General features: G+C 40.5%; 2 protein-coding genes across 18 annotated transcripts in view; one reads left to right on the top strand and one right to left on the bottom strand.

Annotated features, from left to right (window-relative positions):
• LOC118392944 (ankyrin repeat domain-containing protein 13A-like) overlaps positions 1–15318 on the bottom strand; it is a 39098-nt gene extending 23780 nt beyond the window's left edge. The window contains exons 1-2 of one of the 2 annotated variants that reach the window (XM_035784993.2): positions 14957–15318; positions 631–766 (exon numbers count right to left, since the gene is read on the bottom strand). In XM_035784993.2, coding sequence (XP_035640886.1) covers positions 631–766; positions 14957–15055 — 235 coding nt within the window. In that variant the 5' untranslated portion in view covers positions 15056–15318. The remainder of the gene's footprint in view (positions 1–630; positions 767–14956) is intronic. The other variant, XM_035784991.2, reaches the window with a different exon arrangement.
• git2a (G protein-coupled receptor kinase interacting ArfGAP 2a) overlaps positions 14619–25905 on the top strand; it is a 28914-nt gene continuing 17627 nt past the window's right edge. For 2 of the 16 annotated variants that reach the window (XR_008063859.1, XM_052461260.1), the window contains exons 1-4: positions 15544–16270; positions 25098–25231; positions 25356–25468; positions 25781–25886. Coding sequence is in view for 13 of the 16 variants with exons in the window: in XM_052461260.1 (XP_052317220.1) it covers positions 16219–16270; positions 25098–25231; positions 25356–25468; positions 25781–25886 (405 nt within the window). In the remaining 3 variants the exon portion in view is untranslated. Of the gene's footprint in view, positions 14915–15530; positions 16271–25097; positions 25232–25355; positions 25469–25780; positions 25887–25905 lie in introns of those variants that run through there. The other 14 variants (XR_008063860.1, XM_052461263.1, XM_052461257.1 and 11 more) reach the window with 11 other exon arrangements.

The raw sequence follows: 25905 nt of genomic DNA, 5'->3' as shown, positions 1-25905 counted from the left end.
GATGACTGGTATGATGTAGTTGTTGAATGGGAGTCTGTTGGATGACTGGTATGATGTAGTTGTTGGATGGGAGTCTGTTGGATGACTGGTATGATGTAGTTGTTGAATGGGAGTCTGTTGGATGACTGGTATGATGTAGTTGTTGAATGGGAGTCTGTTGGATGACTGGTATGATGTAGTTGTTGAATGGGAGTCTGTTGGATGACTGGTATGATGTAGTTGTTGAATGGGAGTCTGTTGGATGACTGGTATGATGTAGTTGTTGAATGGGAGTCTGTTGGATGACTGGTATGATGTAGTTGTTGAATGGGAGTCTGTTGGATGACTGGTATGATGTAGTTGTTGAGCGGCTTCACTGCAAGTATATTTATTGTATGTTTCAAATATTCAATTTAAAAATGTCTACAAATATAATTCCATTTAGACATTATGGGGTATTGTGTGTAGGTCAGTGACACAAATCTCAATTTAATCCATTTTAAATTTAGGCTGTAACACAACAAAATGTTGACAAAGTCAAGGTGTGTGAATACTTTCTGAAGGAAATGTAAATAGCATGCAGAATTCATAATATTAATAATACACAATTACATTTGGACAATTGTAGCTTGTGATGGAGAACAGCCTAACCTGTCCAATTATTGGTGTTCTCTTTGGTAACTTCTGCGCCATGTCTTAGAAGCACTCTCACTGACTCCAGGTGTCCCAGCGACACAGCCAAGTGGAGTGGTGTCCTTCCCCTGGGATCCACAGCCTCAATGTCATTCTGAAAGAAAGAAATAAACACTGCAATGCCTTCAAAAACAAATAGCCTAGCTACCTAAAGAGAATTGCACATCAGATCGACATCATACACACTGGAAGCCATAGAGATCCTTTAAAATGATTAGCGAGCTTTCTTATTCCTAATTCTATGCTGGAAGCTATAGATACAATGCCTGTTAAAGACTCAACTGGCAACAAAAACAAACAATTCCAATGGAGTAAAACCACCATATATATTTGGGTTATGATAGGGAACGACAGTTATAAGCTTGAGGCGTTTCTATTCTTCAAGAATCAGTGGGTACCTTGGGTGTATTCATTAGTCGGTAGCAAAATGTTTTGCAACGGAAATTGTTTACTCTAAACTAGGGATGGGCACACTTATTTGAATATCTGAATGGATATTAATATTTGATTACTTGTTCATTTTGAGAAAAGAAAGGCCTATAATATATATTTTTTAAAGGATTAGTCTAAAATTAAATTATCTATGTGATATTGCTACACAGCTTACATTCAACATTTTAATAAAACAGCCTTATGACCGTTTTATAAGTGAGCCTATGTCGGTAGGCTACAATGATCAACCAACAGATAGGCTGTTGTTTCATATGAATGGAGTTCAGTGGAGGCTGGTGGGAGGAGCAATTGAAGGATGGGCTCATTGTAATAGCTGGAATGGGATAGGCGGAACTGATTCAAACATGTGATTTCCATATGTTTGATACCACTACATTCCTGTCATCCTACAGCTCTTCCCACCAGCCTCCACTGATTGAGTTGTTGTGGACAAGGACTGGGGAGTGCAGCAAAATAGTCTCAATTAGCTTTATTATTTTAGCTAGCTGGCTACTGTAGTTAACTAGCTTCTTTACAAATGATTTGATGCAGTCAAGACGGGCACTACCTGATGGTATGATAGATAATCTAATCTATGGCAGCAACAAGTTTGTCTAAGTAGCGAGTCAGTTTGGCTACTTTCTCTCGCGCTGTGCCACACACATACTGTCACACACAGGCCCCTGCTCCTCTCTCGCCCCTCCCCCACCAGCGCACCGACTCCATCTCTCGAGTTGTGTGAGCAAGTCTCCATTGAAGTTAACCCAAAGTATTTCAACTATCCGGTTATCCGAAAAAATCTCATATTATTTGAATACTGAAATCATTTAAAAATGCCCATCCCTACTCCAAATGGAAAATATTTTGCAATGAAATCGAGAGTTTCTATTGGTAGGGACATCAAACATTCAAGTTGCTGCACAGACACTACGGAGGCTTTAGTCTAGAGTGTCCGGTTTAAACATTTAGAAGAATTACTCATCAAGATGACATAAGATCGAGTGCTTAAAGGTAGACTCTGTGTTATGACATAAATGCAGAAAGTAAACAGCATAGTGGGTCAATTTCCGCAACAACTAAGAGCATTGAAACACAAGGCTCAACTTCTCTGTCGTTTTTGGGCCCTGCCTACCTTGCTGTGAATAGCGTGATGTGATGCCTTGCACATGCGCAGATACCATGTGACTGTGAGAGCTAAGTCTTGCATTTCACGCATCTCGATATTTGTGGTTCTCTTGCTAACATCATTTCGCCGAGTCTACCATTAAAGCTGCAATATGTAACTTTTTTGGGCGACCCACCAAATTCACGTAGAAAAATTTGTTATAGATCTGTCACTCATTGAAAGCAAGTCTAGGAAGGGGTATATATATTCTATGTGCACTATTTCTATACTTCCCAAAAATAATACAAATGGAAAATTAACTATGGGTTCTAACTCTCAAATGGCATGGACAATTCGGGGCGGACTCTTTATGGACCCCTTTCCTGTATACAACACACTGAAGTCACGCACAGACTCTTGGCTGCAGTAAGAAAGCCATCGCCATCTGCGCCCATTCAACATAACCTAGATTTACGATTTTATTACTTCTAAACAAAAATAACTACACTACCGTTCAAAAGTTTGGGGCCACTTAGAAATGTCCTTGTTTTTAAAAGAAAATAACCTTTTTTGTCCATTAAAATAACACCAAATTGATCAGAAATACAGTGTAGACATTGTTAATGTTGTAAATTGCTATTGTAGCCGGAAACGGCTGATTTGTTTATGGAATATCTACATAGGAGTACAGAGTTCTTTTGCAATTATGTTAGCACAGCTGAAACTGTTGTGCTGTTAAATAAGCAATAAAACGGGCCTTCTTTAGACTAGTTGAGTATCTGGAGCATCAGCATTTGTGGGTTCGATTAGAGGCTAAAAATGGCCAGAAACAAAGGACTTTCTTCTGAAACTCGTCAGTCTGTTCTTGTTCTGAGAAATGAAGGCTATTCCATGTGAGAAATTGCCAAGAAATGTCATTTTATTGGACATTTTTTTTTGCCTTTCTTTCAAAAACAAAGGACATTTCTAAGTGACCCCAAGCTGAAGTGTTTAAAAAAAAAGTATAATGCAGTTGATTTGCGATGAGACATTATATTACATTATATCAAGCCTTAAAATCCTATTTTAATCCAAAATGTGTGAAATGCACTCAAAAGCAACATGCAAATAGAGTCTTTTTTTGCTGCAATTCTATAAGAACTCCCCAGTGCTCTGCCACCAACTTGCGAGCATCGCCCCTGTGCGGCAATGTTTGCAAACACAGAAAGCGGTCTATAAAAGTCGCTGGCCACACACCAATACACAGATTTGACAGTCCAACTGTCACTTAAAGGAAAACTTCACCATTTTTTAAACTTCAAAATCATAAAATAGTTATTTTACTCTGGACGGTTCTGACCTAGAATATGTGGACAACTACAAATACCTAGGTGTCTGGCTAGACTGTAAACTCTCTTTCCAGACTCATATCAAACATCTCCAATCCAAAATCAAATCAGCTTTCTATTTCGCAACAAAGCCTCCTTCACTCACGCTGCCAAACTTACCCTAGTAAAACTGACTACCCTACCGATCCTCGACTTCAGCGATGTCATCTACAAAATAGCTTCCAATACTCTACTCAGAAAACTGGATGCAGTCTATCACAATGTCATCCATTTAGTTACCAAAGCCCCTTATACCACCCACCACTGCAACATGTATGCTCGAGTCGGCTGGCCCTCGCTACATATTCGTCGCCAGACTCACTGGTTCCATGTCATCTATAAGTCTATGCTAGGTAAAGCTCCGCCTTACCTCAGCTCACTGGTCACGATAACAACACCCACCCGTAGCACGCGCTCCAGCAGGTATATCTCACTGGTCGTCCCCAAAGCCAGCACCTCCTTTGGCCGCCTTTCCTTACAGTTCTCTGCTGTGAGTGACTGGAACGAATTGCAAAAATCGCTGAAGCTGGACACTTTCATTTCCCTCACTAACTTTAAATATCAGCTATCTGAGCAGCTAACCGATCACTGCAGCTGTACACAGTCCATCTGTATGCACAACACCGAACGCACTGCAACTGCCTCTGCAATGCAATGCTGTAAGGCAAACGCAATGTTTCATTGGAAATGAATGTAATTCTGGTGTACCAAAACGCAATGACGCTGTCGGCGTAACTTTTTAAAAAATAGCCCAAATTTCAAATGGGTTATATTCCGATTTTTGGTCACTGACCTACACACAACACCCCATAATGTCAAAGTGGAATTATGTTAATTTTTTTATTAATACAAATGAATTAAAAATAAAAATCTGAAATGTCTTCAGTCAATAAGTATGCAACCCTTTTGTTATGGCAAACCTAAATAAGTTCTGGAGTAAAATTGTGCTTAACAAGTCACATTTTACATTGCATGGACTCACTCTGTGTGCAATAATAGTGTTTAACATGATTTTTGAATGACTACCTCAACTCTGTACCCCACACACACACACAATTACCTGTAAGGTCTCTCAGTCGAGCAGTGAATTTCAAACACAGATTCAACCACAATGACTAGGGAGGTTTGCCAATGGCTCGCAAAGAAGGGCACATATTGGTAGATGGGTTAAAATTTAAAAAAGCAGACACTGAATATCCCTTTGAGCATGGTGAAGTTATTAAATAGACTTTGGATGGCGGATCAATAAAACCCAGCCACTAAAAAGTTACAGGCATACTTCCTAACTCAGTTGCCAGGGAGAAAGGACACGCTCAGGGATTTCACCATGAGACCAATGGGGACTTTAAAACAGTTACAGTATCAGTCAAAAGTTTGGACATGCCTACTCACTTAAGGGTTTTTCCTTTATTTGTACTATTTTCTACATTGTAGAATAATAGTGAAGACATCAAAACTATGAAATAACACATATGGAAACATGTAGTAACCAAAAAAAAGTGTTATCCAAATCAAATATTTTAAATTTGAGATTCTTCAAAGTAGCCACCCTTTGCCTTGATGAAAGCTTTGCACATTATTGGCATTCTCTCAACCAGCTTCATGAGGTAGTCACCTGGAATGCATTTCAATTAACAGGTGTGCCTTGTTAAAAGTTCATTTGTGGAATTTCTTTCCTTTTTAATGAGGTCGAGCCAATCAGTTATGTTGTGACTAGATAGGGGTGGTACACAGAATATAGCCATATTTGGTAAACTACCAAGTCCATATTATGGCAAGAACAGCTCAAATAAGCAAAGAGAAACAACATTACTTTAAGTAGTCCATCATTACTTTAAGACATGAAGGTCAGTCAATCCGGAACATTCCAAGAACTTTTAAAGTTTCTTCAAGTGCAGTCGCAAAAACCATCAAGCTCTATGATGAAACTGGCTCTCATGAGGACCACCACAGGAAAGACCCTGAGTTACCTCTGCTGCAGAGGATAAATTCATTAGAGTTACCAACCTCAGAAATTGCAGCTCAAATGAATGATTCACAGAGTTCAAGCAACAGACAGATCTCAACATCAACTGTTCAGAAGAGACTGTGTGAATCAGGCCTTCATGGTTGAATTGCTGAAAAGAAACCACTACTAAAGGACACCAATAAGAAGAGAATTGCTTGGGCCAAGAAACACGAGCAATGGACATGAGTCCAAATTTGAGATTTTTGGTTCCAACCAAAGTGTCTTAGTGAGACGCAGAGAAGGTGAACAGATGATATCTGCATGTGTGGTTCCCACCGTGAAGCATGGAGGAGGAGGTGTGATGGTGTTGGGGTGCTTTGCTGGTGACACTGTCAGTGCTTTATTTAGAATTCAAGGCACACTTAACAAGCATGGCTACCACAGCATTCTGCAGCGATAAGCTATCCCATCTCGTTTGCGTTTAGTGGAACTATCATTTGTTTTTCAACAGGTCAATGACCCAACACACCTCCAGGCTGTGTAAGGGCTATTTGACGAAGAAGGAGAGTGATGGAGTGCTGCATCAGATGACCTGGCCTCCACAATCGCCCGACCTCAACCCAATTGAGATGGTTAGGGATGAGTTGGACCGCAGAGTGAAGGAAAAGCAGCCAACAATTGCTCAGCATATGTGGGAACTCCTTCAACACTGTTGAAAAATCATTTCAGGTGAAGCTGGTTGAGAGAATGCCAATATTGTGTTAAGCTGTCATCAAGGAAGGGTGGCTACTTTGAAAAATATAAAATATATTTAGATTTGTTTAACACTTATTTGGTTACTACATGATTCCATAGGTGTTATTTCATAGTGTTGATGTCTTCCCTATTATTCTACAATGTAGAAAATATTTAAAAAATTAAGAAAAACCTTTGAATTAGAAGGTGTGTCCAAACTGTTGACTGGTACTGTACATAAGTTAATGGCTGTGATAGGAGAAAACTGAGGATGGATCAACAACATTGTAGTTACTCCACAATACTAACCTTAATTGACAGAGCGAAAAGAAGGAAGCCTGTACAGAATATTTCAAAAATATTTATCCTGTTTGGAGCAAGGCAAGTTAATAATGCTAAAAAATCTTGCAAAGCAATTAACTTTTTGTCCCGAATACAAAGTGTTATGTTTGGGTCATATCTAATACAACACAACACATTACTGAGTACCACTCTCCATATTTTCAAGCATAGTGCATCATGTTATGGTTATGCTTGTAATAGTCAAGGACTGGTGAGTTTTTCCAGGATAAAATTGTTTCAGTCTGCTTTCCACCAGACACTGGGCAAGTCCTTTCAGCAGGACAATTGCCTAAAACACAAGGCCAAATCTACACTGGAGTTGCTTACCAAGAAGACAGTGAATGTTCCTAAGTGGCCGAGTTACAGTTTTGACTTAAATCTGCATGAAGATCTATGGCAAGACTTGAAAGAGAATATCTTGCAATGATCAAAAACCAACTTGACAGAACTGGAATAATTTTTTGAAGAATAATGGGCAAATATTGTACAATCCAGGTGTGCAAAGCTTTTGGAGACTTACCCCAAAAGACTCAACGCTGTAATCGCTGCCAAAGATGATTTTAACATGCATTGACTCAGGATGTGAATACTTATGAAGATGAGTTATTTTTGCAATTCATTTTCAATACATTTGCAAAAATGTCTAAAAACAAGTTTTCACTTTGACATTATGGGGTATTGTGTATTATATAATAGGTGCATTTTTTTGTTTGTTGATTTAATCCATTTTGAATTCAGGTTGTAACAACAAAATGTGTAATAAGTCAAGGGATATGAATACTTTCTGAAGGCACTGTATGTGTAGATAGTACATTTTATGTTTAGGTTTTCAATATACAAAAAGGTTTTCAATATATAAAACAAACTGTTTCTGCATATTAGTCATTAATTTGGGCACTTTAAAACAGTTGACATTGGGCTATTTATCCAAATGTCTTGTCAACAGGAAGCAGAGACGGCATACATTTGTTATTACATTTCAGGAATATAAATTGAACTTTCAACATTAATTTCCAATTGTATTGTACTTAAATCAGGTCAAAACTACTGAATGAGTCTAAAAACATGCTGTTAGTTATTTATTTTGATGAACAGTGAACAATTTCAAAGATTTGACTGAATTAAGATTAATTTATTTGGCAACAGCTCTGGTGGATATGGCTGCGGTCAGCATGCCAATTACACACTCCCTCAAAACTTGAGACATATGTGGCAGGCATTGTGTTGTGTGACAAAACTGCACATTTTAGTGTGACCTTTTATTGTCCCCAGAACAAGATGTGTAATGATCATGCTGTTTAATCAGCTTCTTGATATGCCACAGCTGTCCGGTGGATGGAATATTTTGGCAATGCTCACTAAGAGGGATATCAACAAATTAAGAGAAAGACTTTTGTGCATATGGAACAGCTAATGAAACATGGGACCAACACTTCACATATTGCTTTCAAATTTTTGTTCAGTGTAGACCCGAGATCACAAAAATGGGTTTGCCCTGCCTACTATTGGACAAGTTCTGGGGTGTAATCATTACCCCAAGCAACAAAAACAAGTGTTTATATTGGACACATTCAGGTAGGTCCCGCCCTCTTTGCTAAACCTGTCCAATAGAAACGTTTTGTAAGTTTTTGGTGTTATGATTACACCGGGAGAGGAAGAGGAAAAGAAAGGACCAACTTGACAGAGTCTGTCTCCTTCCAGCAGGTAGCTTTAAAAAAAAATTTTTTTTGCCAAACAAGCAATAAGTTTTGTATGGATGTCAATGAGAGTGTGTCGAATTTGGTCAACAAAAAAATGATGGTTTAATTGCTATGTGATGTTTATTTGATCTAATAGAAGTTTCATAATGATTATGTTTTTACGACTGTACCGATATAGCGAGTGGCGCATCGGTCTAAGCCAGTGGGCCACTCCATGGCGCACAATTGGCCCAGCGTCGTCCAGGTTAGGGGAGGGTTTGGCCGGGCTAGGCCATCATTGTAAATAACAATTTGTTCTTAACTGACATGCCTAGTTAAATAAAGGTTCAATAAAAAGTGGGACACATGACATCCCGGCAAATTTGAGAAAAAACACTAGCGGAGTTGTCTCGAGATGGCTATGCATATTTATAGCATCAGGTATCAGCATAGCTTTTCATTCATTTATTATTTTTATTTGTTATTAACAAAAGAGGAATAGTCACATGCAAACAAGCATACATAACCTATTTACATTGCCAGGAATCCTAAACAAACAAATAATTTTCATTAAAAATACAACAGGTTTGAATTGCCTTTTTGTTTTTCATTTTAGTTGACTAGTGCCATATTGTTTAATCAAATCAAATTTTATTTGTCACATACACATGGTTAGCAGATGTTAATGCGAGTGTAGCGAAATGCTTGTGCTTCTAGTTCCGACAATGCAGTAATAACCAACAAGTAATCTAACTAACAATTCCTAAACTACTGTCTTATACACAGTGTAAGGGGATAAAGAATATGTACATAAGGATATATGAATGAGTGATGGTACAGAGCAGCATAGGCAAGATACAGTAGATGGTGTCGAGTACAGTATATACATATAAGATGAGTATGTAAACAAAGTGGCATAGTTAAAGTGGCTAGTGATACCTGTATTACATAAGGATGCAGTCGATGATATAGAGTACAGTATATACGTATGCATATGAGATGAATAATGTAGGGTAAGTAACATTATATAAGGTAGCATTGTTTAAAGTGGCTAGTGATATATTTACATCATTCCCATCAATTCCCATTATTAAAGTGGCTGGAGTTGAGTCAGTGTCAGTGTGTTGGCAGCGGCCACTCAATGTTAGTGGTGGCTGTTTAACAGTCTGATGGCCTTGAGATAGAAGCTGTTTTTCAGTCTCTCGGTCCCAGCTTTGATGCACCTGTACTGACCTCGCCTTCTGGATGATAGCGGGGTGAACAGGCAGTGGCTCGGGTGGTTGATGTCCTTGATGATCTTTATGGCCTTCCTGTAACATCGGGTGGTGTAGGTGTCCTGGAGGGCAGGTAGTTTGTCCCCGGTGATGCGTTGTGCAGACTTCACTACCCTCTGGAGAGCCTTACGGTTGAGGGCGGAGCAGTTGCCGTACCAGGCGGTGATACAGCCCGCCAGGATGCTCTCGATTGTGCATCTGTAGAAGTTTGTGAGTGCTTTTGGTGACAAGCCGAATTTCTTCAGCCTCCTGAGGTTGAAGAGGCGCTGCTGCGCCTTCTTCACGATGCTGTCTGTGTGAGTGGACCAATTCAGTTTGTCTGTGATGTGTATGCCAAGGAACTTAAAACTTGCTACCCTCTCCACTACTGTTCCATCGATGTGGATAGGGGGTGTTCCCTCTGCTGTTTCCTGAAGTCCACAATCATCTCCTTAGTTTTGTTGACGTTGAGTGGGAGGTTATTTTCCTGACACCACACTCCGAGGGCCCTCACCTCCTCCCTGTAGGCAGTCTCGTCGTTGTTGGTAATCAAGCCTACCACTGTTGTGTCGTCCGCAAACTTGATGATTGAGTTGGAGGCGTGCGTGGCCACGCAGTCGTGGGTGAACAGGGAGTACAGGAGAGGGCTCAGAACGCACCCTTGTGGGGCCCCAGTGTTGAGGATCAGAGGGGAGGAGATGTTGTTACCTACCCTCACCACCTGGGGGCGGCCCGTCAGGAAGTCCAGTACCCAGTTGCACAGGGCGGGGTCGAGACCCAGGGTCTCGAGCTTGATGACGAGCTTGGAGGGTACGATGGTGTTGAATGCCGAGCTGTAGTCAATGAACAGCATTCTCACATAGGTATTCCTCTTGTCCAGGTGGGTTAGGGCAGTGTGCAGTGTGGTTGAGATTGCATCGTCTGTGGACCTATTTGGGCGGTAAGCAAATTGGAGTGGGTCTAGGGTGTCAGGTAGGGTGGAGGTGATATGGTCCTTGACTAGTCTCTCAAAGCACTTCATGATGACGGAAGTGAGTGCTACGGGCGGTAGTCGTTTAGCTCAGTTACCTTAGCTTTCTTGGGAACAGGAACAATGGTGGCCCTCTTGAAGCATGTGGGAACAGCAGACTGGTATAGGGATTGATTGAATATGTCCGTAAACACACCGGCCAGCTGGTCTGCGCATGCTCTGAGGGCGCGGCTGGGGATGCCGTCTGGGCCTGCAGCCTTGCGAGGGTTAACACGTTTAAATGTCTTACTCACCTCGGCTGCAGTGAAGGAGAGACCGCATGTTTTCGTTGCAGGCTGTGTCAGTGGCACTGTATTGTCCTCAAAGCGGGCAAAAAAGTTATTTAGTCTGCCTGGGAGCAAGACATCCTGGTCCGTGACTGGGCTGGATTTCTTCCTGTAGTCCGTGATTGACTGTAGACCCTGCCACATGCCTCTTGTGTCTGAGCCGTTGAATTGAGATTCTACTTTGTCTCTGTACTGACGCTTAGCTTGTTTGATAGCCTTGCGGAGGCAATAGCTGCACTGTTTGTATTCGGTCATGTTACCAGACACCTTGCCCTGATTAAAAGCAGTGGTTCGCGCTTTCAGTTTCACGCGAATGCTGCCATCAATCCACGGTTTCTAGTTAGGGAATGTTTTAATCGTTGCTATGGGAACGACATCTTCAACGCACGTTCTAATGAACTCGCACACACCGAATCAGCGTATTCGTCAATGTTGTTATCTGACGCAATACGAAACATATCCCAGTCCACGTGATGGAAGCAGTCTTGGAGTGCGGAGTCAGCTTGGTCAGACCAGCATTGGACAGACCTCAGCGTGGGAGCCTCTAGTTTTAGTTTCTGTCTGTAGGCAGGGATCAGCAAAATGGAGTCGTGGTCAGCTTTTCCGAAAGGGGGGCGGGGCAGGGCCTTATATGCGTCGCGGAAGTTAGAGTAACAATGATCCAAGGTTTTTCCACCCCTGGTTGCGCAATCGATATGCTGATAAAATTTAGGGAGTCTTGTTTTCAGATTAGCCTTGTTAAAATCCCCAGCTACAATGAATGCAGCCTCCGGATAAATGGTTTCCAGTTTGCAAAGAGTTAAATAAAGTTTGTTCAGAGCCATCGATGTGTCTGCTTGGGGGGATATATACGGCTGTGATTATAATCGAAGAGAATTCTCTTGGTAGATAATGCGGTCTACATTTGATTGTGAGGAATTCTAAATCAGTTGAACAGAAGGATTTGAGTTCCTGTATGTTTCTTTCATCACACCATGTCTCGTTAGCCATAAGGCATACACCCCCGCCCCTCTTCTTACCAGAAAGGTGTTTGTTTCTGTCGGCGCGATGCGTGGAGAAACCCGTTGGCTGCACCGCTTCGGATAGCGTCTCTCCAGTGAGCCATGTTTCCGTGAAGCACAGAACGTTACAGTCTCTGATGTCCCTCTGGAATGCTACCCTTGCTCGGATTTCATCAACCTTGTTGTCTAGAGACTGGACATTGGCAAGAAGAATGCTAGGGAGTGGTGCACGGTGTGCCCGTCTCCGGAGTCTGACCAGAAGACCGCCTCGTTTCCCTCTTTTTCGGAGTCGTTTTTTTGGGTCGCTGCATGCGATCCATCCCGTTGTCCTGTTTGTAAGGCAGAACACAGGATCCGCGTCGCGAAAAACATATTCTTGGTCGTACTGATGGTGAGTTGACGCTGATCTTATATTCAGTAGTTCTTCTCGACTGTATGTAATGAAACCTAAGATGACCTGGGGTACTAATGTAAGAAATAACACGTAAAAAAAACAAAAAACTGCATAGTTTCCTAGGAACACGAAGCGAGGCGGCCATCTCTGTCGGAAAACAGTTAAGTTTTGAATTAGACAATTTGCATTTGTATATGAAACGGACCTAATATTATTAGCAGTTGAATGAATCATATTACATATTTATCAATGTCAGAATTTTTTAAATAAATTATATCAAAACCATTAAATTGAATAACTGGTCCTGTTTTCTTTGTAAGAAAGTTCTATATGTCAATCCCAAAAAGTATACTATAAATACAGGCAAAAAACAAATGAAAAATGGTCTCCTTCTCCATTCCACAGAAATCACAATTATAGTCAACATTCAGCTTGAATCTTTCCAAAAAATGTTTCACAGGATACATTCTATGTAATATTTTAAATGAAACGTATTTTACCTTGTTACTGATACAATATTGCTTAGCAATTTTCCATGCTTTCCCCCATTGTATATCATCACCATCGACATTCAACCAAAAAATATTGCTGAGGGAATTGTAGTATCACAAAAAATATTCCTAATCTGTTTATTACTACATTTACCTTTGAGGATGTTAATATTGCAAATGAATATATTTGAATGTAAATCTGTTACTTACATCAAACACAGAGGAATAAAAAATAAAATAAAATACAACACCCCTTGGAATTGCATTAAAAACAAATGCATATTATTTTGGGGTTATTGGAATTCGAAACTTATCAAGAAATTCCCCATATGAGAGTAGATATCCATCCTCATTCAGTAACTGACCAACCAAAATAATTGTATTCTCAAACCAGTTTAGAAAAAAAGACTTGTTTTTAAATCGCATATCTTTGTTGTTCCATAGAAAGTATCTGTGAGGGGAATAATTTTGTTTATATGCTAACATCCAAGCTAAAATTGTCTCCTTATGGAATTTGGCCAATTTTACTGGGATTTTATCAACATCAAAATTACACCGAAGCAGAAATTAATTCCAAATACTGTTCTGGTTCTCAATATACTTCAGATTCCAATTGATTTTAAAAGTATTATTTAGAGTATTGAAATATAAAACCTCAAGACCTCCTTGTTCTTGGGTAATACTGAGAATATCTTTCCGTAGATAATGAGGCTTGTTCCTCCAAATAAAATTATAAAACAATCTTCTCAGTCCTTTACAATTTTAGGGGGTAAGTCAAGTGATAACAAGTCATAAACCGTTAACCTTTCGCTTTGGACAATAAAACCCGACCATATAATGACATATCTCTCATTAACCAGAGGTTCAATTTCTTTTTTGTTTTCTCAATAATGGGGTTAAAGTTTAATTCACTCCTTTGTTTTTCATCCTTGCATACAACAATTACAAGATAAGTCACCTTATCTTAAATTGGGATACCATATACTTCCTGTAAAACACAGTCCTTGAGTGGAAATAAGACTGATTTATTGATATTAATTTTCAAACCTGAAACTATGGAAAAGTCTTCAATACAGGAAACTGCTTTAGAAACCTCATTCCTGTCTCTCAAAAATATGGTGGTATCAGCCAGTTGACATAGTTTAAATTCCTTGCCAAGTGCTGAAACACCTTGAAAATTCCATTTATTGATATGAAGAGCCATAATTTGAGTAACCAATAAAAAAATTGACTAATTGGGCAGCCCTGCCTAATGCCACGGGATGTCCTGTGAGCTAATTTCACAGAGCTAGTACAAGCACTATATAAAGTTGGGAGTGCTTTAAAAAACCGCAAAAAAGTTATTGCTTTGAACATAAACTCATGCTCTACAGTGTCAAAGGCTTTATAAAAATCAACAAACATAAGAAAACTATCAAGGATGAGGTCATTATAGTCAATCATATCTAAGATCAACCTGATGTAATGACGAATGTGTCGACCATGCATAAAACCAGATTGTTCTTCATCAAATATATGATATAAGCCTTGTTTCATCCTCTTAGCAAATACAAATCATTTTTCATCATTATTGAAAAGCTATGGGCCTCCAGTTGTCTATATAAAGACTATCCTTATTAGCGTCGGGAACCAAAGATATTACACCTTGCTTTAATAAGGAAGCCGGTAACTCCCTGTAGCATAGCATCTCTCTCCATTCAATACAGGCAGTTGACGTCAACAACTCCATCGAATATTCAAAAATAGATTACAATAATGAGATGTATCCACCAATAAAAATAAAGGAGAGACAGACAGCCCACCGTGCCGCTTTGTGGACAACTACTCCGATTGTTAGTGCGGAGAGACATGTATCTTGTCAGTATTTCCATAATCTTTGGATCCTAAATTAAACGGTTTCCGGTAACGGTCTGCGACTAATGAACACACCCCTGGTGTCGTATCGAACAGTTAAGCCCATGCAAAGTGGAACGTATTTGCTGGAAGGCTGACTAGTTAGTTATGTTAAAATACACGTGTATCATCTCGATCATTGTTGCAACATGGCATTCTGTGAACGGATATAATTGGAATTAGACCACTCAAATTGTATGGTTATGCATGTCAAGCATCTAACGCCGGTAACTAGCAATAAGTTAGCCAAGTAGCTAACGGTGGTTTCAGCCATTTTGAAGCAGATAGAGATGCAGCTAGAAAAAGGTGAGTAGTTGTAGCTAGATCAGTGTCCATATGTTGACATACCTTTGTTGACTCGTTTTCCAAATTCCTGTAATCATTTTCCCAGACCAATGAATGTAGTGGAAACTTCATCCTGAAATCGTCGTTGACCGCGGATAACATCTTCCCCCACTTCGAACTTCTAAATGTAGCTAGCGTATATTTACAGCCATGGACAACCTAAGCTAAACGTTCAAGTTGAAGAAATATGAATCAATTCACCTCCATATTCCGTCAGGATTCATGTCAAATTTTGCTAGCCAACTTCTACAAAATAAAACTTTCGAAAAACAAGGAAGTGTCAAGTTGAGACTATTGTGATAGGGGTGTTTGAAATAAACTTTGTTCTACAAACCAATTTTGGCAGAGGATAAATATAGGATAAACTATTTTTCAGAGTAAATATAAGTGCATGTATATATTTATGGAAAAAAACAAAGTTATGTTAAATATTTACTAATAATATAGTCCCGTTCTTGAAAAATGGATTGTTCCAAGCAAGGACGTGACCATTTACGCTATGGCCAGGGCAAGCAGGTCTTTACTCATTTGTGCCAAATACTTTTTCGTAAATATAATTTGATTTATTATGGTAAATATATAAATATGCTTTAATATTGTAAGTGGTGCATGTTGCGTAATTAAACTGCAAATCAATTACACAATTCCCCCAATCTCGTTTACCATAGACGTCACATCCCTTTCACACAACAACAACAACTCGTTAGCCTTCTTATTATAGCTCAGTGTAGCTAGCGCACATATTTGGCAGACGGCTGGCTAGTTTGCTCAACTTGTTTAATTAAAGTGATGTCAGTAGCTAGCTACCTAGCTAGTCGTTTGGCTGACCATTTTACATTATGTACAGGTAGTTCACCCCGTAGCTACACCATCCACTAGCGGTTTGCGTTCTGTCAGCCACCGAATTAGACATAATTTTTACGTAGTGTATTGCTGCTGTCCACGTTGGATACATTTCGTAATTCCAGAGTGACTTTGACGAGCTGGCTCGGCTAACGCAAAGAGCATCTCGCCTCTACCTCTCTGGCTGTTAGACTAGTGGCAAGAGAGTTTCCATCGTGACAATCGCAGCTGCTTGTTGTGTGCAAGCTGCTAACATAATTAATTTAGCGGTACGGTAGCGTTGTTGGAGCAAGAAATTAAATAGAGGAACCAGATTTTCTTTGTACTTCCTATTTGCTCCTTGCCAAACTGATCTGTATATTTTTTTTCATGAGTAAATAAACAGACTCACCGATTTAATTTACATTTTTATCTCTGCAAGGATGTCTAAACGATTAAGGAATAGTGAGCTATGCGCGGATTGCAGTGTGCCAGGTAAGTCACTTAACGTTACTGATCAAATGTGAGTAGCTAGCTGTGGTTAGCCAAACCATACATAATCCAGGCAGAATACATGTCAAGTATTAATTTGGCTAATAGATTTAGCTATAACTAGTTACATAGACTGATGTGTTGGTTTATGTAGCTAGCACGTATATGAGCTCAAATTAAGCGTGATATTAGGTTAGATAAACTAGGTACCCAGGACAGTTGAGTTGTTGGCCGCTGTGGCCTTCAGTTTTGTTACAAGCAGTGTCTTCCCCTATGTAGCCAACGCTGTCAACTACAGTGTTACATGTAGTTACTGCTGGTTCATTGGATGTACAATAATGCACAGAGAGAGCCATCTCCTGAGTCCGTGCATGAGTCATGCAAGTCTTTGCATGATGTCATCATGGTGTGGTTATTCCAATGCAATGTTTTATTTTATTTTACAGGCATAATCATTTCAAAGAGGACTTCCTATCAGTGTTGCTGTAATGACAATGTATTTGATGTGATTATCAGTTGAAGTTTTAAGTGTCACACAGACCATTGTCTCTTTAGTCTGTGTAAATTTGAATATACACCTCTTTTTTGATAATCTGCCAAGGTACAGTTGAAGTTGGAAGTTTACATACACTTAGGTTGGAGTCATTAAAACTCGTTTTAGAACCACTCTACAAATGTCTTTGTTAACAAACTATAGTTTTGGCAAGTTTGTTAGGACATCTACCTTGAGCATGACACAAATAATTTTTCCAACTAATGTTTACAGGCATATTATTTCACTTATAATTCACCTTGTCACAATTCCAGTGGGTCAGAAGTTTACATACACTAAGTTGACTGTGCCTTTAAACACCTTGGAAAATTCCAGAAAGGATTCATGGCTTTAGAAGCTTCTGATAGGCTAATTGACATAATTTGAGTCATTTAGAGGTGTACCTGTGGATGTATTTCAAGGCCTACCTTCAAACTCCTTGCCTCTTTGCTTGACATCATGAGAAAATCAAAAGAAATCAGCCAAGACATCAGAAGAAAAAAAAACGTAGACCTCCACACGTTTGGTTCATCCATGGGAGCAATTTCCAAACGCCTGAAGGTGCCACGTTCATCTGTACAAACAATAGTACGCAGGTATAAACACCATGGGGCCACGCAGTCGTCATACCGCTCAGGATGGCGACGCGTTCTGTCTCCTAGAGATGAACATAGTTTGGTGGGAAAAGTGCAAATCAATCCCAAAATGACAGCAAAGGACCTTGTGAAGATGTTGGAGGAAACAGGTACAAAAGTATCTACATCCACATTAAAACGAGTCCTATGTCGACATAACCTGAAAGGCCGCTCAGCACAGAAGAAGCCACTGTTCCAAAACTGCCATAAAAAAGACAAGACTACGGTTTGCAACTGCACATGAGGAAAAATATTGTCATTTTTTGGGAAATGTCCTCTGGTGTGATGAAACAAAAATAGAACTGTTTGGCCATAATGACCATCTTTATGTCTGGAGGAAAAAGGGGGAGGCTTGCAAGCCGAAGAACACCATCCCGACCGTGAAGCACAGGGGTGGCAGCATCATGTTGTGGGGGTGCTTTGCTGCAGGAGGGACTGGTGCACTTCACAAAATAGATGGCATCATGACGTAGGAAAATTATGTAGATTTATTGAAGCTACATCTCAGAACATCAGTCAGGAAGTTAATGCTTCGTTGCAAATGGGTCTTCCAAATGGACAATGACCCCAAGCATACTTCCAAAGTTGTGGCAAAATTGCTTAAGGACCTCAATTCTTTAGAATATGTGTGGGCTGAACTGAAAAAGCATGTGCGAGCAAGGAGGCCTACAAGCCTGAATCAGTTACACCAGCTCCGTCAGGAGGAATGGGCCAAAATTCACCCAACTTACTGTGGGAAGCTTGTGGAAGGCTTCCTGAAACCTTTGACCCAAGGTAAACCATTTAAAGACAATGTAAACTTCTGACCTACTGGGAATATGATGAAATAGGTAGCCTAGTGGTTCGAGCGTTGGACTAGTAACCGAAAGGTTGCAAGTTCAAATCCCCGAGCTGACAAGGTACACATCTGTCGTTCTGCCCCTGAATAGGCAGTTAACCCACTGTTCCTAGGCCATCATTGATAATAAGAATTTGTTCTTAAAAAAAGAAAAAGCTGAAATAAATAATTCTCTCTACTATTATTCTGATATTTCAGTCTTACAATAAAGTGGTGATCCTAACTGACCTAAGACAGGGAATTTTTACTTGGCTTAAATGTCAGGAATTGTAATGAACTGAGTTTAAATGTATTTGGCTAAGGTGTATGCAAACTTCCGACTTCAACTGTAAGTGTATGTATGACATGGCATGCATACACACACAACAAGTGTCTCTTCTATCAAATATCAGAATATACTGTTACAATGTGGTGTAGTTGTGTTCACCATGGCCTTTTTTGCACACCAGGGGTTTATTCATTATGTGGATTCCGTTGCAAAATGTTTTGTGTTTTGCAAAATCTGTGCTTCTGTTTTTATTGCCTTTCCGGAATGAGTTTTGACAACTTAAAGGTAGACCCCACAAAAGGATGTTGTCACAAGCAGCACTACAGTTATTGAGCTGAGTGAGATGCAAGACTTCACTCACACATGTGCTGTTACAGCGTGGTAGCCACAGGACCAACACAGGGGAGAAGTTGAACCTCAACTCTGTTGCGGAAGTTGACACTATGCTGTTTATTTTCTGCATTTACGTCATATCGCTGAGTACCTTTTTAAGTTGTCAAAACTGATGATGAGTAGAAGATCAGACCAGGTGCGCGCTTCTTCCACATCTGAACTGGTTGGGTCCTATAGTTACAATCTCTGCTGTTCATTTTGGGGGAAATGAACCAACTGTCAACCTGAGATTACAAGGTTGTATAACAACCTGCTGTGTTTGTGAGTCCCATAGGGCGGTGCACAATTGGCCCAGCATCGTCAGGGTTTGGCTGATGGATGCCGCCATTGTAAATATTAATTTGTTCTTAACTGGCTTGCCTAGGTAAATAAAGGTCACATTTTTATTTAAAAAATTAAGATTGATGGTGCTGTCACTTCACTCAGAGGCACTCTTTATCAGTGGTTAGTAAACAAAACAATCCATTACAAATACCATACATTGTTATCTTCTAGAATAATTACAATATCCGAACAATTTAGGGTGCTTTCACACTTGGTCCCTTTCAGATAATTTTTGTGAACTCAGTGCAGTTCTATAAATTTTCTGTGCAGTGTGTGAGCACTCTAAAGGAACTCAGATCCCTCAAGAGGCCACAAAGCAAACTGAACTGAGACCATCTTGAGAGGTGGTCTGAGTTTAGTTCGCTTGAATTTAGTGGTCCGGTTTCCTTTTTTTTAGGGCAATGTGAACACACCGCTCCCCAAATGCAACACTGTTTCTCCTGCCATTTCCCCTCACATTGGTTCCTCAAACGAGAGAAGATGCGCAGGTTCGTGGAAAAAAATGTGTGCCATTTTTGGATGCACAGAAATAAAAAAATATTTGTAGTGTTTTCAGTTCAGATGAAATGTTTTCAATATTTGTTCTATCGGCTAAGAGAGCTTCATAAATTGTTTATTGGATTGTGGGGTTTGAATAGTGTGAGGACGACAACGTATTTGGTGAGAATCATAACATTGGGTAAAAAATCAATTCTAGCTGAATTCTATTTTAGGGGCAGTAGTCTACATTGGGTGTACAATTTTCAATTACAGCATTATTTGATCTGTAGTTATTGTTCTGATAGGCCTATTTTATTTTGTTACTATCAAAATGTAAATATTATTGGTATCTTCTGATTACAATTATTATGTCATATTTTAACTAAATGCAATCTATTAACTTCCAAAATGTAAATAGGTGTCTAGATGTCCAATAACACGTTCTGATGGAATGGCTTGTCCTGCAGTTTGTGAAAACACAGAGTGCATTGAGTGAATGTTGTAAAATGATCTTGGTTCCTTTCTGAATGTAGCAATGTGAAGGCAAAGAGGACTGAGACCACGAAATGGGTGAAGTGAACTGGCAGAAGAGTTGAGTCCTCATTCAATGGCATGGGCAGTGTGAATACAACGATAACTTAGTTATTTATTTATTTTTACTCCAGAGTTCTCTTTTAAAGAGGACTGAGATCTGTTATTTTGGAGGTCTATATGTGAAAACACCCTTAGAGCTCATCTGAAATGGGTAGAAAACATGTACCATGCTGTTTCTCTGTGAGAGTCTAATGGCTTCAGTGCTGCGTCGTGAGGGGCCGTTTTGGATAATGTTTAGTCCGTTTCGTACTGGAATTATGTTGTCCAATTAGCATAGGAAGAAAAACAGGATGTTGACTGAATTGACTAGTTGCTGAGGATGCAGTGAGAATTGTGGCTATTGTATTTGATTTTCTATAAAATGTTCCATGTCTTTATTGTGCCTCTTCCTCCACTGCTGATTTAAGTTATTCTATCAGTACATAGTACACATTAGACTCTCTCACAGAGAAATGTAAATCTGTTTAGGCTTAAAGCATGTGCACTTTTTCCTGAAATGTTTCTCAAATAAATAGTGGTAGATGGGGCTTTCTATTGTCATTTTGTCAGTTGTTGTGGTGCCAAGTTAAAAGAAGAATGCTGCTTGGTTAGAATAATATTGAAAAGCCTACTTAGTAAATAGGCCTTGCCTAATTTATTGTGACAATAAGTAGGCCTAGCTGTATGTAATCTCGTCCTCCAGCCGGCTCTCTCTAGCAATTAAACTTGGGAACGATGGTTAAGCTGTAGGGCAATTCTACAGTAACAGAATTATGCTGAGACCGTGTACCTACACTATTCTTCAAGGAAATCTGTTTTTGTAAAATGTTCAGTTGAAATTGTTCAAAGTTGTACGGTTTGTTTAACTTTGCAATCATTGATTTTAGTTTGACACACATTTTAAAGTGACAAATTGGAGTCTAAGTATCATTCTCTTATCGTGGAATTGCCCTGTAGTAGCCTAGAGCCATTCTGAAGTAGGCTAGCCCATACCCAATGTATCTTACCACTCATTGTACTTCATTATATCCATTTCAGCATTTTCCTATATCCCTTTCCCTGTCAGTCCTACTAAAAATGTCAATGTCCCTCCCTCCTGACACCAGTTGGTCTGGACTGCCCCTCTGTGGGGCTGTTACCAGTTGTTGTTGGGGTCTGAATATTTTTAGCGGGTACAGACGTGCGTTTTAATTTAGCAGCACTTTACACTTGTTGACGAAAGGGTGGGCTTCTCAGCACCCAGAGCTCACTAGGCAGGAAGAGGAAGAGGCTCAGAACGGTACACCAGGTGCAGGTCTGCAGCCCCAACACACATTTCAGCTGTCGCCAGAGAGACGTGACAACCCCACTGCCACTCATCATTTCAGAGTGGCAGTCACCCAGTCGACCAGTTTTGCAATTTGCTTCTCTGATGAGTTGCAATTTTGTTTGTTAGTTAACCTATATGTTGGTAAGTTTGTCAGTGAAATGTAGTCATTTTAGATGTTATGACACTCCCGTCCAATAGTGAGTAATTGTAAGTTGGTCAGTAACATGAGCTAGCAGCATGCATCTCAATGAAATGCCACATAGTGTTTAAGCTAACACACTGTCGACACCGATACTGTATTTAGACATTCATTGCAGTACTCGCCAGAATTCTTGACTGAAGGTTCTGCATATATCTATTTTGAAGTGAAAGAGCAAGTTACCCAGGGGGCGTGAACATCTACTCAAGTCTCAACCAACTCAAACATTATAAACGGGGGTTTAGAAGAAAACACAGCCTAGCCTACTTAGTTCTGACTCCAGGGCTCAGTTGTTAAAAACAGAGCATTCTCTGACTGGAAATAATGATCAGCAGATCACTTGATCACTTCTCTCCTTGTGCTTATCGGGTCACATGGTGAGGAGAATGCAGGTCAGGGGCATTAAGGCAGTCCTCATGGTACATCTGTTGCCCCCTGCCTTAAGAGCTGGCCTGTTGGTTTCAATTGACAAAGTGGGTCCAGATTAGCCTATGTTTGGAGTCATTTGCATCACACCTTGAAATTAAACTAGGGAAGAGACTGCTGCTGAAAATGCTGAAAATACAGAAATCTAACATCCTTTAATACTGCCGTTGTTGTGTTTTGATGAGACTGAAAGTGAGTGATGTCTTGCTCCATGGTTTGTATACAGTCTGTCTCAGTAGGCCTGTCCCTTCCTCTCTCTGGGTGTTTGCTTTTGTGGCTGTTTAGACGGACGTTAGCTAGTGAAAGAGGACATGTGTGGTTCAACTTCCACTTTGCGCTCTGCATAACTTCACTACCTAAACGGACAGTTTAGGCTGTAGGAGCTATTTGCTATTTCTTATGACTTGCATTGTAATTATGTGACAGCTTTGAAAAAAGAATGTCAATAGAAGTTAGTGCTATCAGAAAAATGTGCCCTGAAGTTGACTCCATGTTAGCCTCAATAGGGTTTCCTTTATCTAGCCTAGTGGTTAGAGCGTTGGACTAGTAGCCGGAAGGTTGCGAGTTCAAACCCCCGAGCTGACAAGGTACAAATCTGTCGTTCTGCCCCTGAACAGGCAGTTAACCCACTGTTCCCAGGCCGTCATTGAAAATAAGAATATGTTCTTAACTGACTTGCCTGATAAAGGTAAAATAAATTTTAAAAAATCTACAGGGAGGATCGGTTCAGGCATATAGATTCCAAGGGTGTATCTGGGCCGGCTGTCTTGTCAGTGTAGCCCAACTGGGATGCCACCAGAATGGAGAGGCTGGGGCCAGAGTGAGTTTGCAGCTGAGTGAGAAGTGAAGTGGCCTGGCTGCCAAAAGCAGCATGCCAGAGATTTGAATAATGAATGTGAGGAGCAATGGAAAAGCCCAGTCATGAGGAAGGTGCCAGTAACCAAGGAAAGCCGTGTAAGTGTTGGCTTGATTGATTTCAAACAGTGACTGCTGATGTAGCCTCTAGATGATATGAAAAGTGGCAGTTGTAATAAGTGATCATTAAGCTGTAGGCTAGGATGAGAATCAGACAAGCACTGTGTCAGTGCATTTTCACCCACAGGTCCTTCTCAGTGTATTCAACTACATGGTATTACAAATGAATGAACAAAAGCCAAATGAGGCTTTGCAATTGAGTTGGTGAAATATTCAGGTGTGTGTGTATAGTGGGGAGAACAAGTATTTGATATACTGCCTATTTTGCAGGTTTTCCTACTTCCAAAGCATCTAGAGGTTTGTCATTTTTATCATAGGTACACTTCAACTGTGAGAGACGGAATCAAAAACAAAAATCCAGAAAATCACATTGTATGATTTTTAAGTAATTCATTAGCATTTTATTGCATGACATAAGTATTTGATACATCAGAAAAGCAGAACTTAATATTTGGTACAGAAACCTTTGTTTGCAATTACAGAGATCATACGTTTCCTGTAGTTCTTGACCAGGTTTGCACACACAGCAGCAGGGATTTTGGCCCACTCCTCCATACAGACCTTCTCCAGATCCTTCAGGTTTTGGGGCTGTCACTGGGCAATACAGACTTTCAGCTCCCTCCAAAGATGTTCTATTGGGTTCAGGTCTGGAGACTGGCTAGGCCACTCCAGGACCTTGAGATGCTTCTTATGGAGCCACTCCTTAGTTGCCCTGGCTGTGTGTTTCGGGTCGTTGTCATGCTGGAAGACCCAGCCACGACCCATCCTCAATGCTCTTACTGAGGGAAGGAGGTTGTTGGCCAAGATCTGGCGATACATGGCCTCATCCATCCTCCCCTCAATATGGTGCAGTCATCCTGTCCCCTTTGCAGAAAAGCATCCCCAAAAAATGATGTTTCCAACTCCATGCTTCACGGTTGGGATGGTGTTCTTGGGGTTGTACTCATCCTTCTTCCTCCAAACACGGCAAGTGGAGTTTAGACCAGAAAGCTCTATTTGTCTCATCAGACCACATGACCTTTTCCCATTCCTCCTCTGGATCATCCAGATGGATTGGCAAACTTCAGACGGGCCTGGACATGCGCTGGTTTGAGCAGGGGGACCTTGCGTGCGCTGCAGGATTTTAATCCTTGACGGCGTAGTGTGTTACTAATGGTTTTCTTTGAGACTGTGGTCCCAGCTCTCTTCAGGTCATTGATCAGGTCCTGTCGTGTAGTTCTGGGCTGATCCCTCACCTTCCTCATGATCATTGATGCCCCACGAGGTGAGATCTTGCATGGAGCCCCAGACCGAGGGTGATTGACCGTCGTCTTGAACTTCAGCAATTTTCTAATAATTGCGCCAACAGTTGTTGCCTTCTCACCAAGCTGCTTGCCTATTGTCCTGTAGCCCATCCCAGCCTTGTGCAGGTCTACAATTTTATCCCTGATGTCCTTACACAGCCCTCTGGTCTTGGCCATTGTGGAGAGGTTAGAGTCTGTTTGATTGAGTGTGTGGACGGGTGTCTTTTATACAGGTAATGAGTTCAAACAGGTGCAATTAATACAGATAATGAGTGGAGAACAGGAGGGCTTCTTAAAGAAAAACTAACAGGTCTGTGAGAGCCAGAATTTTTACTGGTTGGTAGGTGATCAAATACTTATGTCATCCAATAAAATACAAATGAATTACTTAAAATCATACAATGTGATTTTCTGGGTTTTTGCTTTAGATTCCGTCTCTAACAGTTGAAGTGTACCTATGATAAAAATGACAGACTTCTACATGCTTTGTAAGTAGGAAACACTGCCGATTTTGCAGGTTATCAAATACTTGTTCCTCCCACTGTATGTATGTATGTATTTACCGTAGGTATGTATTTGTTTCCTTTATGCTTAGAGCCTCGTTGGGCTTCTGTGAACAGGGGCGTGTTGATCTGCGACGAGTGCTGTAGTGTTCATCGGAGTCTGGGCAGACACAGCTCCCAAGTGCGTCACCTGACTCACACACCATGGGCTCCTACACAGTTACAGGTAAGATCCCCAACACACACACACCCCTTTACTGTGGTCAAAGCTATCCCCTTTTCTGCTTTTGTGATAGAACAGGCTGTTGGTATGTTTTGTTTAATTGATCATATCTTTGTCTTTTAATCAGATGGTTCAGATGTTATACAACAACAGTGCAAATTCGATATGGGAACACTCTCTACTGGACCCAGCATCTGTGATGAGTGGGAAACGCAAGGCCAACCCTCAGGACAAAGTACAGTGAGTCATGAGTGTTTGATGGCTGCTTAGTGAGCCAGGAGTGTACACTTATTCACAAGTGAAGGAGGGACATTTAGCCCAGTTGCCCTAGTACCCATTTCACACTACTGAGCTGATACGAACCATGCTAAACTGCATTGACCTGGTTACACATTCCCCAAAGTGCTGGTTTGGGTCAGCACGATAGCATGACAAGGGTATTGGGAACTTAAGAGTGAGTGTTGCTTGAAATTGAAGTGCTGGATATCCTCCCACGGCTCTTTACTCCATTTCTCTGCTGTTTACCCCCTCTTCTTTTTGTCATTCCCGTAGCCCAAATAAGACAGAGTTCATAAAGGCCAAATACCAAATGCTGGCTTTTGTCCACCGGATGCCTTGTCGAGATGACGACAGCTTCACTGCCAAGGACTTAAGCAAGGTGAGATCTCGGCCACTCT

This window comes from Oncorhynchus keta, chromosome 14 (genome assembly GCF_023373465.1).
Source record: "Oncorhynchus keta strain PuntledgeMale-10-30-2019 chromosome 14, Oket_V2, whole genome shotgun sequence".
Lineage (NCBI taxonomy): Eukaryota > Metazoa > Chordata > Actinopteri > Salmoniformes > Salmonidae > Oncorhynchus > Oncorhynchus keta.
This window is presented reverse-complemented; position numbering and strand designations above follow the sequence as displayed.